General features: G+C 42.1%; 1 protein-coding gene across 3 annotated transcripts in view; it reads right to left on the minus strand.

Moving 5' to 3' along the window:
• The window catches only part of TAFA4 (TAFA chemokine like family member 4), a 175,269-nt gene that overhangs the window by 126,284 nt on the left and 28,869 nt on the right, over window positions 1-20,116 (minus strand). For all 3 annotated transcript variants that reach the window (XM_032867352.1, XM_032867354.1, XM_032867353.1), the window contains exon 2: window positions 1,446-1,582. In XM_032867352.1, the coding sequence (XP_032723243.1) occupies window positions 1,446-1,459 (14 nt within the window). In that variant the 5' untranslated portion in view covers window positions 1,460-1,582. The remainder of the gene's footprint in view (window positions 1-1,445; window positions 1,583-20,116) is intronic.

Genomic DNA, 20,116 nt, shown 5'->3' on the forward strand with positions numbered 1-20,116 from the left:
GTCCAGAGATATCACCTGTGGAAGGGGAAAGCAGGGAGGGAAGAAGGCAGGACAGAAGGAGAAAAAGGCCCCCAATAATCCAGTGGAGAGTTCCAAAGCTGAAATGTCCCTTCTCAGAGATTCCAAGCTGGGGGCCAAGGCTTTATCCTTTCATGTTGACCCATCATTGGATATGAGCTGCCCCTAAAAAGATGGTTAATTTTACGCAAGGGGGTTCTTTGAATTGAGAATAATTCAAGAAACTCTAGGTCATCTTCTGCAGTTGGCTGTGTCCTCATTCCTAAAGGGGGGAATAATCCTTTCATTCCAGAAGGGGACTCTGGGCCATGAGGGAATGAATCCTTCTGCATCACAGCATCCATCACCATCCATCTTCAAACAGAAGACGCCATGTGCAATGTGTGTAATGTGTGTAATTTACTTTTAATTTACTTTGTCCTCAGATCCATTATTTTCCCTTCGCCTAGGTCACTACCATCAGCTGCGTTTTCCAGGCCCCTGAATCAGCTGGATTTAACCAACAGGGGATAGTAGCTAGAGCCTGGAGGGTGGAAGAAAAAGGATGGGGTATTTCTCCCCACCTTCTCCAATTTGAGCAAGATGTATGGAGTGGTCATGTCTCCTCCAAAGTGCCGGTTCCTGCCAGGAGACCGACTCTGGTGCTAGCTCCCACTGAAGGTCCCCTCCCCTAGGTGCTGGCAAACACTACTTCCTTCGTCTGACCCCGGGGGACAGTGTAGCTTCCTACTGCTCCCTATCTCAGGGCTGCCTCCGTATCTTCTGTTTGACTTCTCTGACTCTCCCTTTATTTAGGTTCCCTGAATTCAATTCCTTCTGTCCCACATTATCAGAATGGTCTGTTTTCCTGGTTGGATCCCAACAGAAAACCCCAAACCCAAAGTCTTAAGGGCAGCCATTCCAACCTGTGGGGATGATCCCTGATCCATCTGCGTACACAGACAATTCCATGTACCAGGTTCCCGCGTGAGCTTGCAGTGCCTTGAGCGGGTGTTCCCTTCACAAGAGCTATCACTGCCGGCAGAAATGCCAGGGGGCAAGTGGACAGAATTCAGCCATCGTTCTTTATTGTAGTCAACAATCCAGACACCCAGTCAAGGACTTCTGACCTACCACAACTAACATCATTCTTCCACTTCGATTTCTTCCCCCTTGAACATTTTGTTCAAACGTAAAACAAAATTGGTGTCTCTTTGGATTTTACCTTTCACCCTGCTAAACAGCCAAAATGCTGCTTTGCAAATGGAAATGGTTTCCAAAATAAGAGAAACTAAAACTTGAGAAACTTGATTCCCAAAATACTCCAAGATTCAATGGAAAAAGACAACTTTTATTAAGGATCGTCAACTCTAGGATTCTCCGTTTTGCTAAATTCTCAATGCCTCATAAAAGAAACCATCTCTAGGTGTCTGTTAAAATCATTTTACCTTGGTGACTTCATAAGATTTGGTTCCAGTCAAGCACAATTATTTCAAGATGGATTTCAGAGCAACTCCAAACTCCCATTTGTAGCGAGGGCCAACAATTTCTGCAGTTCCAAAAAATTATCTTAGCTTGGAAAGACCTATATAAGAAACAACAAGGACAGGAAATCATTAGCCTGTTAATGTTGAAATGCTACAGATTTCCAAGAGCAAAATAATGGTTTTTTGGATTTTGGGTTTTGGGTTTTTTTGCCATGAAACCTGCAGCTTGAAGACAGTAGGAGGGAACCAGATGCAGCCACACTTGTAAAGGGTCTTAATAAAGGAGGGGGGAAAGACACAAAATCCAGCACTCAGTAACCGTCACGGATTAGGTAACAGAATACAGTTTTAAAGTAGAAGTTATCTCAGCGGCAAAGGCATTCCAAACTTGACAGAGGATCCCCAACCTTCATGATGCATAATTTCATTCACCCCATGTCATTAACAAGGGGATGAGAACAGAAATGGAGATGGTCCCTTCCCAAGAGTTCTGCCACTTGCCCAAGCTACACAGCGCTGGAAAAACCAGCATGAAGATCTGAATTCTTAGCTTTGTGGGACATAAACCTGCAGACGTTGCTAACCAATCAGTGAGGCTCCTTTCTGAAAAATGTTAACCGGAGGAAGAGAGGAAACGTCTTTCCAACAGAAAATATCCCACCAACATACAAAGAATGCTTGTGAATACCATAGTTGACATTCAACACACTCCTTTAATGCACAGACCTGAAAGGACTTTTCTTCTAGCAAAAACATCTTTGCAAGAAGGATTTAGATGCTTCCAAACCAAAGACATCTCAAGAAAAAAAAAAAAAATGGACCATGAAACACACTATTTTTAACTCTGCTAAGTTTAAAACATCCCTCCAGTGGTGGAGATTGGGCGAAAACAATGATGTGCATCGATAAAGTTGCAAATATGAGATAAAAATGATCTTGCAACACGGTCTAGTTACTTTAGAATCCCGTTGAACCCATCACAAACCTACCACAAAGCACATCTGAGATTTTTCTCTTCTTTAGATATCTTCCCCTGAAGGTAACTACACAAGCCTGCCCAGAGAACACTGTAGGTAATGGGCTTGCAGACCCGTCCCTTTGGGGCCAGAGGAAAAAGAGTCAGCCTTGAGCGAGTAGCTCAGGAAGGGAGTGGCTTTGAGTAAATGTACAAGTACAAGGTATTCGGGGGGAAAGAATAAAACATTGGCAAATGTTCATCTCCCACTTCTCCAACTTTATTAAGTATGTTTGTCCACCCAAGGGCACAATGTGACCTTCTCTTATCGGAAAGAAATACATGGTATAATTTATCAGAATCCATCATAATGAACTTCCCACATATTGGAAATCAAAATGACCTTTCCTGGCTAATATTTATCTTGTTTTCTTCACACAAAAGGAACCACTGGGGATTCTTTTTTCAATTCATTAAAAAATGGATCCATCAGTGAAAAGAAATGTGATCTAATAGTTCCTACGCCAGACGAGGAGCCAGGAGTTTAATTTTAGGCTGAGCAGTAACTCATTCGGTCAGATTTTCCCAGGGCATACCCCAGGCACTAGCTTAAAAGGATTAACTCTTTCTTGTCACTTCTTGAACTTGAGTGCATTCAAGGCCATGGAAAATTCTGTGCAGAGCAGCAAAAGCATTTGCTTCCAGCCATTTCATTTCTCTCTCTTTTGTTTTCCAGCCATAGCACAGTGATTCCCAACCATGTGCTTCCGTACTCATTTGTTTTTTTTTTAAAGTCTCAGGTTATTCAGGATGAAAGGCACTGCCCATATCTAGACTTAAGGAAAAAATGTTGTCTGGGGCACCTGGGCAGCTCAGTCGGTTAAACATCTGACTCTTGATTTTGGCTCAGGTCGTCGTGATCTCGGGGTTGTGAGATCAAGCCCCACATGGGATCCATACTGGGCATGAAGCCTGCTTAAGAGTCTCTCTCTCCCTCTCCTTCTGCTCCTCCCACCACCACCAACCCGGACTCATGCTCTCTCTCTCCCTCTCCTTCTGCCCCTCCCACCACCACCATCCGGGACTCATGCGCTCTCTCTCTCTCTCCCAAAAAAAAAAAAAAATATATATATATATATATATATATATATATATATATATATATATAAATGTTTTCACGTGCACAGTCATTCTCAGAATGAACTTCACTCCACATTTAGATGCCAGGCTACATTTTTCATCTTTCCCCTGGTGTGTTGGTCCTGTACAGAGACAATCACTCTTTTCCAACAGAAGAGCAGAATGCCTATTTATGTTTCTTGGTCCAAGACACTTTGAGGTTCCCAGCCAGAGGAGACCATTCTTGTGATGTTTAATTTATTTCCATTGTACACAAGAAAGAATTCTGCCTACACTTGATTTTTTTTTTTTAATCAAGGAAATAGTGAGGTTTTACCTCTCTTTTCTCTTGATCTATTTGCCCTCACCATTAGTGGGCTGAATCCCCTAAGGGCATTATTCTTTCGGAATACAGTCATTTACTTGTTGTAGATAAGTACTCACAGAATATCTCTGTTGATTTTCCTATACCCACCTCACTGCGCACGTGTCAATCAATATAGCATCAAACCCCTCTTCGTCTATTTTGTGTAAAAATTTACAGTGATGAAATATCACAGTTCCCTCTAGAATTGGAAGACACAACGACCTTAAAGCTAGCTCTAATCAGGATGAAAAATCAGACTAACTCAAATTTGAGGGACATTCTAAAATGTAATTGCTTTTGAAAGTGTCAAGGTCGTGAAAGAACCCCCCCAAAAAAAAAAAAAAAAACTAAGGATGGTTTCAAATAAAGGAGAGACACATGGAAAAGAAATGCAAGTGTGACCATATGCTGGATCTTGGGACCAGAAAAAAAATACAATACGCAGAGCTTTCCTCAGAATAAACTGCATACAAACACATATACATTCCCACAAACATACACACATATACACATATACACATACACACACACACAGCTCTAAAGGACAGTTTTGGGACAATTAATAATTTCTAAATATAGTTTTCAGATTAAATTACAGGGTTGTATCAACATTAAGTTTCCTGCCTTTGATCATATTGTAGATAAGAAAAAGAATGTCCTTATTACTAAAAAAATACACCCTAAAATATTTAAGGATAAAGAAACAAATGTCTCCACCTTATTTTCAAATGATTCTGAGGGTAAAAAAAAATAGAGGGGGCACTTGGGTGGCTCAGTGGGTTAAGCCTCTGCCTTCTGCTCGGGTCATGATCCCAGGGTCCTGGGATCGAGCCCCGCATCAGGCTCTCTGCTCAGCGGGGAGCCTGCTTCCTCCTCTTTCTGCCTGCCTCTCTGCCTGCTTGTGATCTCTGTCAAAGAAATAAATAAAATCTTAAAAAAAAAAAAAAATAGAAAGGAGGAAAGGAAGGGAAGAAGAGAAATGTGAATGAATGAGTTCAAAACCAAATGAGCATGACGTGAGTAACTGCAGCCATAGGGGTAAAGGGCTTGTGGGAGCTCTTCTTTCTATTCTTTCAACGTTTCACAAAGTCAGAAATTATCCAAATAAGACATTACATAACTAATTAACAGCCTTCAATTCATGAGATAGACAAATATGATTTAGCATGTATTACCAGTCCTAAACCATGAGGAGAGCTGATAGTTGGAATGTTCTGGTTAATTCAAATCTGTGAGCATTCGCACAAACTTGTTTTTTTGTTTGTTTGTTTTTTGGAGGCTTGGGGTTTTTTTTTTAATATTTTATTTATTTGAAAGAGAAAGAGTGAGAGAGAGCATGAGCTGGGGGTGGGGAAAGGGTAGAGAGAAGGGGAAAAGCAGGCTCCCTGCTGAGCAAGGAACAGGGACCCCCTCCCAATGCAGGACTCAATCCCAAGACCCCAAGGTCATGACCTGAGCCGAAGGCAGATGCCTAACCAACTAAGCCACCCAGGCACCCCTCCTTATTTGTATTTATTTTAAAAGCACTCACGGAGTGCCTGGGTGGCTAAGTCAGTTAAGCAACTGCCTTCAGCTCAGGTCATGATCCCAGGGTCCTGGAATCGAGTCCCCCATCGGGCTCCCTGCTCAGCAGAGAGCCTGCTTCTCCCTCTCCCTCTGCCTGCCTCTCTGCCTACTTGTGATCTCTCTATTTATAGCTCTTTGTCAAGTAAATAAATTAAAATCTTAAAAAAAAAAAAAACTGTCATTGGAAGCCACTGAGTTTCCGTGATTGAAAAAATAAATAAATAAATAAAAATAAAAAGCACTCACATAGTGCCAGGCCCTGTGTCAAGCACTTTAAAATATTAATTCACTGAACAGTAGGATTTACATATATCCTGACATACAGATGAGGGCTGTAAGGCATAGAGAGAAGAAGGGATTGCCCAAGGTCACTCAGCCAGCAAGCAGCTATGCCAGGATTCAAATCCAAGCCATCTGACACCAAGGCACCTACTGTTTCAGTTCCTGTAAAATCATTTCCAAAAAGAATTAGTCCCTCTTCATGCTTTAGTAAATAGACTGAAAATAAATCTATCTTTCTTTGGGAATTCAAGACACTGATCAGCATCCTAAAGTTGAGAATTCTGTTTGTGGAAAGACGCATCCAGGCAGTTGGGACTGAATTTACAAGCGGATCAGAGCTTGGAGCCAAGGCAGTTTTCTATTAACCCCTCAATAAGTTTTGCTTCATCTCTGAAAAGCTGGTGAAAACTAGTGATTCAGAGTTGTTGTGAGGTTCTGATTTGCTGCAGATTTATTAAAGGCTTATGTCATTTTCCAAATTAAGACCAAACATGCAAGAATTCTAAAGTCCTTGAGTGCTTAAACTACCATTTCTCAAACAGATGGGAAACAACCACACTTCAGATCAGAACGCCTCTAAAACATTTCAGAGAAAATCTACCAAAGCCAGAACACAACACACGGGGGCTAAATTACTTTTGTTGATTTCAATGAAGGAATTCAGCATTGAAACTAAACAAAACAAAAGTGGATCTTTGTCCATGCATCCACTCAAACTCATTTCCTGACAAACAATAGGAAAACATTTCTGAAACAATAAAATACAGAATATTCTCTCGTAATCACAAAGCAAAAGGTCCCCAAGCTACTAAACAGCACTGCCCTTTCCTGCCTGCCCACTAGCAGAGGAAGAGGGTTATAGGTTCTACCCTATGTCACCTCCAGAGTGGACACATTTGAGTAATTAGCTATCAGTCTCGCCAGACTCGCCATCAGTCCAACCGACCTCCCAGAGTAGGATCTACTGGGATGGCCTGGCGACTCCAGTTCTCAGCCTCCCAGGTACCAGGGTGCAAATTGGAATAATTCTTCCAACTATTGATAGAAGACGTGACACCCTTAAGTTTGGACATCACGGTAAATCACTTTACCACACTAATTTCTATTCAATCAAGACCGAAGAGGACATAAGAAATGTATCCTGAATTAGCAACCCGGGTTTGGGGAGTTAAAAAAAGAAAGGGGGCGGGAGGGTTTTGAGTGGAAACCAGGTGAAAAGATGATCCCCCACAGTGATGTCTTGTCTGATAAACAATGGAAATTTGGAAACAGAAGTTGCCTGCATAAAATAATTCATCATTTCTCCAGGCAGAAATGAGAAAAGATGTTTCCATTTCCAGGTGCTTAAATTAAAAAAAAAACACATTGAATTGTCTTCTGGAAATTTTCAAACAGCTTTTCCATGAAAATATGTAAAACCACAGGTAACCCCTCTCTTGACAAATTTATTCTGAAACCAGTATTAATGAGCTTCCTCCATTTAAGAGTGGGCTGATGAAGGTAAATGTATTTAATAGGTTATTGACGCTTATGTGAATATATTTCAAACACTGATGCATGGCTGAGGTCTCCATTGGGTTATCATTCATAATTAACACATGACACATGGAATTACTTCAAATTTAGAGTATGTTCACCATCATATGTTAAAGTGGGCACGTTTTTCTGCCAAAATGTGGTATACGCAGGTCATAAATTGTTTTTTATTGCTTGCTTAAAAACGTCTATGAAGAATTTACCACCGAGCCATTTTACAACATATTAAAGCACGTCGTAAATGAGCCATTAAAGACAATAACTGTGTCTATTAAATATTAAAGAATTTTATAAATGGCATTTTAATTTCAAGTGTTACCGGTACCATCTCACCTACATTAGGTGGTAGGGAGTTCTCTAAAAAGGCTCTTCCAGTTGGAGATGATTTAAATAGACATGCTGTGTTTTTATAAGGTTCGCACACTGTCATTTTTAAGAACTGAGAAATTCCTTAAAACCACAGAGCCGCTTTATTTAAGCGCTGTGGCACAATCCTTTCTAGTGGAATTATGGGCAAACGGTGCATTTTGTTAATAAAGAAAAACTCCAGCCTTCCAGTGACCATGAAAAGTACAAAAGCAATCATCGCTAAGTGATAATGGCTCATCGAGAGCCTGTGTACATAAAACAGAGAGAACAGACTGGCAAGTTCCATGAGATAAGATGAACTCACCGAATTCAGGGACGCCCAGCAGGACTCCACAGCTTGTTGTCCAAGTGAAATCGCCCAGGTCTGGGGCTCACAAATGTGAACGGTAATGGCAATTTAGCCATAAATCTCTCAAGGCCCAATTATCCTTACTGCAGAGACGGTTTATTCCTTTTAATTAGCCCAGTGTTTAATTGGAAATTTTCCTCTCATTTCTCATTTTTCAAATAATCAAAACAGAGCATCAAAGGATTTTATAATAATAATATGGTCATAATAAATGACCAACAAAAGAATATTTTGAAGGCTGCCCACAAGTCGCCAGGCACTTGGAATTTTTATGTAAAAAGTTTTTATGTGATGTGATCAAACTGCTACATAAAGCAGATTCATAAAGTAAGTTGTACATAAGTATCAGTAACAGGACGACTTCTACTTTAATCCTTACGACCTTAGCTGGGGCACGGGGTTGAGGTTGGGGGCGGGGCTGGGGGGGGTTGTCAGTCAGCGGCGTCTCTTCACTTAGATCCAGAATCTAAACCTCTTGACAGGAGGGATGGTATCTTATGTCTCCTCTACCCTAATCTCTCACATAATGCCCACATCATGGGTGTTACATATGCTTGATTAAATAAATGAATAAAATGGAGGTCTTTGTTTCACTCCCAAATGAATGGTCACTCCATTTCCAGGACCCTAAATCCCTCACCTGTGAACTAGTAGAGTTCAACTAGAAGACCGCCAAGGTGCCTTACAGCTGTAAAAATGACCCACAGAGCCTTTTAGGAAAAACACAGTTTTTTCGATAACATACAGCTCATGGACATATATATACACAGCAAATTCAGCTGTGACAGGATTGCATGGCAAGGCAACACCCACTGCAGACATTATTGGCCATTTTAATCTATTAGTGGGATAAATGCTTCTTAAGAGCTTAATCTAAAACTTTATTAAATTTCAACCTGAAAATCATCTTTTGTTTGGCAACAGTGCCCTCCAGTGGCCAAAAAAGGAAGTCTGTTGACAGTGCTAACGTGAACTGATCTACATTTTTGTTAGAGAACGTTTTAATTTTTTAATAAAGCCATATTTATAAACAAAATATAAGCTATCCTTAAATAAACATAAGATATTGAATAATTTAGATAACCATATCACACTAAATGGCATCACAAAAATGGTTAAAACAGACCAACAGCTTCTAAATGAAATGGTAATTCTTTATATGAAATACTACATAGAGTAAACACAAGACCATATTGGGATTTAGTATTTGTTGCCACTCCCTGTTACTTCTAGAACCCAAGTCAATGTTAACATCTATCAAAAGTCCCCAGGCTATTTAAAGACGCTCAAAATACCCAGCCTAAATATACTAAATGCCTACTAGGCTTTACACTAGGACGTGCTGGGAGGAAATAAAGAGTAAGACTGATTCCTGTCCATCCATAAGTGATCGTGTACTTGGAAAAGACAAACACACTCAAGGCAACCAAGAGAGTAGGTCACTGATAGTTGGTGTTGTCTTTCAGAATAATAAAAATTAAAACAATGTCAAGAAAAGATCAGGGAGGACTTCTGTAATCCAGGAAAAGTTTCCAGAAGAGACAACAATACAGTCCGAAGAAGGAATAAAGGAATATTTGGAGAAAGGAGTAAAGAGGTGTTTGGGGATTTTTAAATTTCCGGTTTTGTTTTTTGTTGCTAATGAGGGAAGTTCTGTATGCACGTGTGGGCTTGTCTTATTTTGCTCTGATTTGAGATGGTGGAGGAGGGGGAAGGGCCACGGAAGGAAACCACAGAACTCAGGGAAAGGGGGAAAAGAGAGGAGGCAGGTAAGGGAGACTGACCATATGTGGCAGTCCTACAGAAGAGCTGGAGACAATCTTCTGTTGTTTCCATGTTCCTGGGTCACCTCTGCAGGATTCCTTCAAACAAGTAAAGTATTTTTTTGATCAACTCTCCTGCTCCAGGCCCTGTGTTGGGAGCTGAGCACAGAGGATAGATGAAGTCCTGGGTGGCCTGGGGCTTGTGTTCCAGCATGGGGAGACAGACAGGTGAACGAGAGTGAGTAAGAGAACTGTGGGTTAAGATAAGTGTAACCAAGAAAAGGAAAATGAAAAGGGAAACAGAGACTGGCTGGTCTTGCTGGACGAGAAGCTACCTGGACTGGGTGCTCAGAGAGAGCCTGTCTGAAGCCAAATGAAGCCTGGTATAGTCAGGAGCAGAGAGACATTCAGAGTGGACAGGGGCTGGAAGCTAGAGGAGTGAGGGATATGAGATGATGTCAGAGAGGTCCCAGGGCAGAGGATGAGGGAGCTTGCAAATCACAGGACGGAGTTGGAATTCGATTCCACATGTGCTGTGAGAGTTTTAAAAGGACAGAAATTGAAGATGGGCTAGGTTTTCAAAAGTGCCCTCCAGGGTGCCTGGGTGGAGTCAGTTAAGTATCTGCCTTTGGCTCAGGTCATGATCCCAGGGTCTTGGGATCCAGCCCCACATTGGTTCCTTGCTGAACAGGAAGCCTGCTTCCCCTCTCCCTCTGCCTCCTGCTCCCCCTGCTTGTGCGCGCGCTCTCTCTCTCTCTCTCTCTCTGTGTCAAATAAATAAATAACATCTTAAAAAAAAAAAAAAAAAAGGCAGGGCACCTGGTGGTTCAGTGGGTTGGGCATCTGCCTTCTGCTTAGCTCATGATCTCAAGGTCCTGAGATGGAGCCCCACATCAGCTTTGTGTTCTGCAGGGATCCTGCTTCCCACCCCACCCCCTGCCGCCTGCCTCTCTGCCTACTTGTGAACTCTCTCGCTCTCTGTCAAATAAATAAATAAAATCTTTAAAAAAAAAAAAAAAAAAAAGGCACCCTCCAGCTGCTGGATGAAGAATGCCCTCTGATGGGCTAATGCTGAGAGACTACAGCACCAGTCCAATTGAGACATCGTGATGGCTTGAGGCAGGATGGCAACAAAAGAGCCAGAGAAGAATTCATGTTCCAAAGCCTAAAACAATCCTTGCGTATAACAAGTTCCCAATAAGTGTTGAATGAATGAGTGAGTGCCTAAGCAAGCACATAGGTGAAACTCTTTTCCTTTCATTAATCCTCTCTAGGGCTGGCATCTATCTTACCAGTGAGTGCAATAAAATTACTAACAGCCTTATCTACCCCCTCAAGAGTAGTAAAACTTGCAAAACATTTTATCAACTGCTTGTTTGGTGCACATTGAGGTCTCAACCTAGAACTATATGAGAATGAATTTGGACTTGAAACTAATGTAACATTGTGTGGCAAGTACACTGCAATTAAGAGAGAGAGAGAGAGAGAATGAATTTGGTCAGCTACCTTCCAGAGTAGAACACTGATGAGGTCTTCTCTTACATATATTACTGAGTTATCTCCGACACCCCATTTGAAGACAAAACTAATAAACCAACTTACAATGTCCAAGCCTCAGGTCTTGGCACCAAGAATGCTAGTTTTTATCTTACAGATGTTGCACATCCTAGAGTCAATTATATTTCACTCTTCACTTTAGCTACTAGGAAGCTCAGAGCCAAATTTATCGTCTACCACCCATAAGTGAATAGAACTTCTCACCATGTACTTTATATACTAAATTTATACTTAGTTTTTCTATGTTCCCTCTATCTTTTATTCCACTGAATATTGTTAAAGGCTTTCTCTAGTCTGCTTTGATGGGGACAAATACATGAGTATATAAACAAGACAACATTATTTAATATCCTTTAACAGATCCAAAGTTCGATTTGTCCTCTCTCTTCATCCACTTCCCTTTTGTCTACCCATTCTACTCACCATACCAAAACTCAAAATTCCCAGCTTGACACGGCCGCCTAAGGGTAGAAGCATTATTTCTACATAATAAAATGAAAAATGTTACCTACACTACACAACACAGGAATTAAAAGGCAATGAATCACATTAGGATTCATGAATGGGTTTCCTGGTAGGTAACAGGATGGGAGGGAAAGGGCCAAAGGACCAGTAGTGTTTAGTTTCTGGGAGGAACGAAGTCTATTGCATACAACATAGGGAAGCAAGCAGTGAGGGGACCAGGGAGAAGATAAGGGGAAAAGGGATGGGTTGGGAAGGGACTCCAAGGATACACATTTTATAGCTTGAACAGAGCTCAGTCTTGGTTCACGGTGATTCAAACCAGTCATAGCCTCTGAAATTAAGATCCTGATATGTATGATCCTAGAGTCCAGAAAAACATTCATGGGCACTAGAAAACAGTGGAAAGCCATAAAGGTCCCCCAATGATAGGTCTGTGATCAAAGGAGTGAGACTGAGCAAATAAAGCAAAGCTTTATTTCGTGCCAAGCATCGAGAATCAAACCGACCAGTCGGGGCCGCCTCTTACAGAGAAGGCGACCCCTCCCAGCCTCACAGACTAACTTTTATAGAGCAAAGGCCATGTGGTTGAGCCTGGCCACACACAGGTGGCCAATGAGATTGCAACACACAGAGAAAGCTGCACAGTCATGCTAGGTCACACACAGATGTCCAATTGAATTACAATTCACCCCATAGTAGCTATTTGAACTAGCCTATCACCTTGGTCAGAATTGGCGCCCAAAAGGCAGGGCCCATGCTCCTTGGTAGCTAGGGAGACAGTATGCGCGCTCTACTGATAGGACGTCTCCACCTGACCCGACTCATCCCTGCATTTGGGCTTTGTTATCAGGGTCTGGTCAACCATATTCTATTGGTTTCCAGGACTTGCTTTTAAGTAAGTTCCCCGGGGTGGGGGGGGCGGGCAGGGTCAGTTTAAGTTTTACTGCCTAAACAACAAAATCACTGTTTAACGGGATGGAATCACTCTGTCTAAGCAGGCCCTTACATTACCTGATTGTTTTAGATCTTAAGTCAGGAGAAGAGAATCAAAGAATCTGATAGTGTGATAATACGTTAACGATAGGTACTCAGGGTCCAACACTGGACACATCAGTTCATTTCTCTGCTCATCTAATCCTCGAAATAATCTGAGAAGGCAATTCTTTTTAATTCTTTTGTTACCTCTTTTTTTTTTTTTTAAGATTTTATTTATTTATTTGTTAGAAAGGGAGAGGGAGCAGCAGGCAGAGGGAGAGGGAGAAGCAGGAAGCCCGATGTGGGGCTCCATCCCAGGACCCTGGGATCATGACCTGGGCCAAAGGCAGATGCTTAACCAACTGAGCCACCTAGCAGGAAGCCCGATGTGGGGCTCCATCCCAGGACCCTGGGATCATGACCTGGGCCAAAGGCAGATGCTTAACCAACTGAGCCACCCAGGTGCCCCTTTGGTCAACCTCTATCTAACAGGGGAGAAAATAAGTCCTCCCGCTTACTTACACAAAACAAGTAAGAAGTGGACTCATGATTCTGAACTGGGCTGAGAGATTCCATCCTCTGGGAGGAAAGGGGAGTTTAAAACAGAAGGGGAAAAAAAAGGGGGGGGCCAGAAATAGTACATGCTCAGTCAAGACTGAAGACTGGGGTTTGTGCAACACAGAATATCCCACAGAACGTCCCGCAGTCTGAGGAGGGACTTCTTAGAAGCACAGAGTCTTCCTAACAACTGGCCATCATTGAAGGATGACATCCCATAAATTCCAGCCACATATCTGCTTTTTCATGTGTAAACATTATGAAATACCTATCAAATATTTCCAATGAAAGCTTGCCATCAGAGTTGAGATGAGCTCTAAGTGTAAAAACCACATCGCATCTGAGAGACTTAGTACAAAAGAAAGAACCACCTCATTAATAAGGTCTTTCCAAATGAAGAAAAAAGTTTAGATAGAATCTAAAAGAAGAAAAAAAAAATCCAGAGTGTCTTATTGTCTGTGGTAACATTTGTGGTTATACCCATGAGCCTGGATTTTGTTTTTCACTTTCAAAAATTTTGTGTAACCCCCCCATCTAAACTTCTGTCATTTCCAAGGGTAATTAATATTTGGAAAGATCTTTTGGTGTTCACAACAAGTTGTGTTAAACTCCTCCTATAATTTGATATCATTGACATCAGTTAAAGGCCTGGGAGGCCATTCTTCTTATTCAAGACTAAAAAACACAAAACAAAACAAAAAATCCATCTTACATTTATAAGGCATTACAACCAGACACTGAGTTTTCAGAAATTTCTAAGCCTAGTCCACATTTTCAAACAAGAATTCACTAATCATGCTTCATTTGGGCATGAGGGAAACATTCTGATAGCAATTATGCCCATATAAGGAAATATAAGGAAATCATGGGGTCATGATCCCATAATTCCAACACACAAGAGAAGCACCACACACTAGGAGACTTCTAAAGCAGACAAACACAGGAAGCTAGAAAGAATAACCTTTCTTCCTAGTCATAGATTTATGCCCTCAAGGTAAAAAATGCACTATCCATCCCCAGAAGGAAGAAATGCATGTAAAAATTAAGATTATCATAATCTGCTGCATAACATAAAAATACACAAAATGTAGATATATCTTTGTGAATGACAGGACCTTTAAACTTTAATTAAAATAACTGATCACCTGAAAAACCATCAATTGTAATTAATTCCAAAGCACTTTTGTAAATAGCGGGGGCCAGAGAGAGCAGAAACAAGTAAATTCTAAAACAATCCAGTCTTTCATAGCCTTCCTGCCTCAGGGCCTTTGCCCATGTTAATTCTTTGGTTCAGAGCCAAACACATTGTTCTGTCCTTCTCCACCTAGTTAATTCCTGCTCAATCTTCATCTCTCAGGACACCCACCACCTCCTGGGGGAGGCACTTCCCTAATTACTAAGTAAAATCTCTAAAGTTAAGCCTTTTCTTTTTGATTAATCAGAATTGCATTGCCGTACTCATGTGGGTCTCTCCCATAAGACCCGAAGTTCCATGAAGGCAAGAATAAGAGTCTTATCTTAGCATTGCCTTTCATCTCCAGGCCTTGATACTGGACCTGACATGTACCAAACATTCAACACATATTTGTTGTATCAATAAATGAATCTGAAAAACCAACCATAAGTAGGATGTCCAATCCCCTCTCCTTAAATTCAGGTTTTCAATCACCGTAATCATCTTGTGGCAACATTTTTAACTATAGACACTTTTTTAGGTGTGGACCCAACTCAGAGCTATGGCTTTTCCTGAGAACATCCCAGCTCCCAACCAAAGCTCTGGAGAGATGTGGGGCCCTATGCTTTGCTACACGGTTCAGCCACCTGTGGCTAAAATTCAAGCCACGCCAATTGAAGTCTCCTCTTCCTGGAACTGAGAATTGAGCCTGAGAGACAGCTAGTCTCCTAGTCATTCCGGAATAAGCTCTTGAAGCAGAGACACACAAATCTGGGACCTGTGGAGTGGACAGCTCTCGTCAGAACACATAGGGGCACCAAAAAAGCCGGTCTGCACGGAGACAAGACTGTCACCGCTGTCCAAAGAGCAGAAATGAGACAGAAGGACACGATGCAGGTCCCAGAATGTTGTTCTATGTTTAGCCTTTCCTTGACCTGCCTTCAACCCTCCCCTCGCATTCCGTAAGAACGTCTAAAAGTTATTTTTTTAAATAATAATTTTCATCTTTGGCCTAGCTAGAGTGAGTGTTTAGTTTCGTCCAAATAGAATTACCCCATTTCCTAGATGGGTAAATGGAGACCCCCAGAAATTACCTTCCAAGGTCACAAAGCTCACTGGTGGTACTGCTGGGGTTCATACCCAAGCCTATCCACAGAAGAACAATTCTGTCTGCCCTGTCCAATTGGGAGCTCCTAGCCACATGGGTCATTAAATGTGAATTAACATCCATGAAAAAAACTTTTTTTTAAATTACTATAGCTTTTTTTTTTAATTTTTTATTTTTATCATTATGTTCAACTAGCCAGCATAGAACACATCATTAGTTTTTGATGTAGCGTTCAGCGTTTCACTTGTTGCGTGTAACACCCGGTGCTCCTCGCCACACATGCCCTCCTCACCGGCCGCCCCATCCCCCATCCCCTAAAACTTTAAACTGAGTTCATCAGGGGCACGAGGCACATTTCCAGTGCTCAGCAGCTCCACGGGTGAGTGGCATATTAAAGGGCACAGCTACAGAACCTCTCAGCCCCTCCACCGGACACCACTGGCTCCGTGAAGGGTCCCCTCCATTTGAAAACTCTAAAATGAACTACAGAAACAGGAAATGGCAACTCAGAAGAAATAACCCACACAGGAAGAAAAAAAACTGACAAAAATATCCCCCATAATGTCCTCACAGGAGGGTGCCTGGGGGTTGGGGGCAGGCAGTCATTTGGGTGTCTGGCTCTTGATTTCGGCTCAGGTCATGATCTCAGAGCCCTGAGATAGAGCCCCAAATCAGGCTCTGCTCTTGGTGTGGAGTTTGCCTGGGATTCTCTCTCCTTCTCCTGTCTTTCCTGCTCATGCTCTCTCTTTTGCTCACTCTCTCTCTCAAGTAAATAAACAAATCTTAAAAAAAAAGAAAAAAGATATAATAAAATAAAATATCCCCAAATGGATAAGAGGGTCTGCAACCAAGAAAAAAATCCAGGATGTTATTTAAAGAAGAAAAGAGGGGACGCCTGCCTGGCTCAGTCAGAAGAGCACAGGACTCTTGTTCTCACGGTTGTGGGTTCAAGCCCCAATTTGGGTGTAGAGATTACTTAAATAAATAAATACTTTTTTTAAAACAGAGAGAGAGAGGGTGCATGGGTGACTCTGTCAGTTAAGCATCTGCCTTCAGCTCAGGTCATGACCTCAGGGTCCTGGGATTGAGTCCCACATCAGACTCCCTGCTCAGTGGGGAGCCTGCTTCCCCCTCTCACTCTGCTGCTCCCCCTGCTTGTGCTCTGTCACTCTCTCTCTGTCAAATAAATAAATTTTTAAAAAAGGAGAGAGAGAGAGAGAAAGGAAATATTCAGGAGACAAACAAGAAAATCAGTTGAGGAAATTTGCCAAAAAGTAAAGCAAAAAGACAAACAGATGGGAGCTAGGAGAGAAACATAAGAAACTTAGAGTGTCAGGCAAGGAATTCCAGGACCCGGATATTAAGAGTTCTGCTAAGAAGAGAGACAGAGAAGATGCAAGGGAGAGAATCATTAAAGAAAAAAGTTTTATTCCTGGAAAAGAAGGACGTAAGTTTCCAGATTGGAATGGTTGAGTCCTCAGCACAATAGTTGAAAATAGACACACACCAGAACACTGGAGACAAACAGAAGACACTTAAAAATTCCAGAAAGATAAGAACAGGCCAAATGCAAAGGAATTCAGCTCCCAAAATATTTACCGCTCAAGCATGCCTTCTAAGAAAGCAAATGGAGGGGATGATCCACCAAAATCAAGAAATAAGCTAAGAGGGGCTCCTGCGTGGCTCAGTTGGTTAAGTGACTGCCTTCGGTTTGGGTGGTGATCCTGGAGTGAGTCCCAGGATCGAGTCCCGTATGGGGCTTTCTGCTCAGCAGGGAGTCTGCTTCTCCCTCTGACCCTCCCCTTCTTGTGCTGTCTCTCTCTCTCTCACTCTCTCTCTCAAATAAATAAATAAATTCTTAAAAAAAAAAAAAAAAGAAACTAAGAAAGTCTTCCTACGGGGGAATACAGGAAACATGATATCCAACACAGGTATTCAGGAGAATGCAAGCCGCTTTAACAAAAAGACCCAACAACTCATGGCTCAAACAAAAGTTCATTTCTCACTCCAAAAAAGAAAAAGAAAAGAAAAGAAATTGCAGAAGGTCACTTCAGCCCATACACTAAATACCGTGGAAGACCCTGGAACCTCAGCAGGTCTTGCCAACCCAAAACATGGGTTCTTGTTTCCATTGTGCCATATCTGTTCAGCAGGCAAATCATTGGACCTCTCTGAACCTCAAGTTCTTCATCTTGAAAATGGATTTTAAAATAGTTTACCTGGGCTACGGTGAAGTTAAATGAGGCATGGTACAGAGAAAGGCTGCGTCAATGACACCCATTCTAATATGAGTTGTTGTAATGACTTCCAGAACCCCTATAAAAGTCCCGCTCTGCCCTGAGGGTTTTCTTTGCATTGAACTCAATTAATCGTCTCCAGATGCTTAGAGGTAGGTGCTTGTCATTATCCCCCTTTACAGAGGAGGAATTTGGATGCAGGAAAGTAATTCAACTTGCCTAAGATCAGCCACCAAGTGGCAGAGCTGGGATAGGGACTCAGGTTCCAGAGTCTACCCTCCCTTCCACTGGGCAACACTGTCTTCCCAGTATCTAGAAAATGACCACTCACCCCTCTTTTCCCCACTCCCTACCACTTTTTTCAGCCAATACCAATACTGTTCACTTTCTGGATACACACACTAGTTATAATACTGTCTTTGGGCTTTCTCTTCTAATATTTTCACCTTGTGGTCATATATATGTTTGTCTATGGGTCTGAAACCTTATTGGACCGGAAAACACTCGATGTCAAAATCAAACTCAGCCTTGTTCACGCCACAGTGTTATGCAAAGCAGTAATCAGCAAAAGGATCCTGCCTGAAAAAACCTGACAAACCAAGTTAGTAAAATCACTTTCCAAAGTATTTTCAATCTAATAAGTAATTTCAGACATCATTGGTTCTCCCAATCAATGGCCATTTCTGTAAGAGATGAAAGGAACCAAGAAAAAGAAAAAAAGAAAAAAAAAAAAAAAAAGGCAGGCACAGGAATCCTGAGCGGTAACATCCCAGGGTCCTCAGTCTTGGATTAACACGGGTCTGACCTACAATAATGGTGGGTACAGCACTGACTAACCTTTCCTTTGACCAACATTTGCCGATATCTCCTGTGAGGCAGACACTGAAGCAAACAGGAGCTTTTGCCCAGGACTTAGAGCAACGGCCGATCCTGTGAATGCGGCTTCTGAACATGGGGTCCTTGGGTAGAAGTCAGGGCTTCGTGAACTGGGATGAAGGAAAAAAAGACATCTTCCTTTTCACTCACCTCTATTTGAAACCCATCACATCCCTCAATGAAAAAAGTCAGCAACAGGGGGCCCCTGGATGGCTCAGTGGGTTAAAGCCTCTGCCTTCGGCTCAGGTCATGATCTCAGGGTCCTGGGATCGAGCCCCACATCAAGCTCTCTGCTCAGCAAGGAACCTGCTTCCCCTCTCTCTCTCTCTGCCTGCCTCACTGCCTACTTGTGATCTCTGTCTGTCAAATAAATAAATAAAATCTTAAAAAAAAAAAAAAGAAAAGCAACAAACGGCAGGAGTTATGTAGCAGTTCCTAGGACAAGGTCACACATAGAAACTACAGATATTTTCAAGTCACATTGCAGTTTGTGGTGTAGACCTCAAAATCTGTATCCACGGCCTCTCGGTAATTATATAGCTCAGGGATCTGCCCATAGAACATGCTGTTTAATGCATTAATACCAAAGTGCGTGTTCTCTATCACAAACCGCCTTCATGCTGCAATCTATAGGACAGTACAGCTGGCTTCCTTTGTAGTCCTGTGGATTTTGTTTTATGTGCTTTAAAACATTTGGCCTCACCAAATGTCCAAAAGGACCTATGGCACAGAAGGGGTTAAAGGATCTAGATCCCAGGAGCTAGCAAAATGGATGACCCTATCACAGCTACCTTCTCCCTCTTTCCCCCTCCTGCCCTAGGTAAGCCGGACCTTGCACCCAATTCTGCCAGTACTGACACAAAAAGTTGGAAAGCAAACTCGCAGAGGTTGTACTGACATCTGTGTAAGGCATAAACCAGTCACAGAAGCACCAGGAAAGAGTTGCAGAATGATTTTTGCAAGGTTAAAAAAAAAAAGAAAGAAAAACACAATTTGCCCTGTATAGAAAGCACCATCGTTTCAAGTACTTCTTGCAACCACTATTTGTAATGTATTCCAACTTGCAAGTGTAGAAATGGCCTCATTATCCCCACAGAGGTCCTTCAGAAAGTCTATTTCAAAGCAAGCACATCTGAAAGTTAGCCCGCAATCTAAAAGCCAGAGCTATAAATACGCAGGGCCTGGGAAAGCTAGAGCGGGCCGGATTCCATGATTGCATCTTCAAGGAAGAAACCGGCAGAGCTGGAGGCCAGCAGATTGCTCAGTGAACAGCTGTAAGAAAAAGGGAGATGAAGTGTCAAAGATCTTTAGGGTAACAGGTGTCAGAAGTCCAAGGGCAAAGAGACCCCCATCATCCTGAAAGAGATAAAATACAC

This window comes from Lontra canadensis, unplaced genomic scaffold (assembly GCF_010015895.1).
Source record: "Lontra canadensis isolate GAN:19392208 unplaced genomic scaffold, GSC_riverotter_1.0 scaffold34, whole genome shotgun sequence".
Taxonomy (NCBI): Eukaryota; Metazoa; Chordata; class Mammalia; order Carnivora; family Mustelidae; genus Lontra; species Lontra canadensis.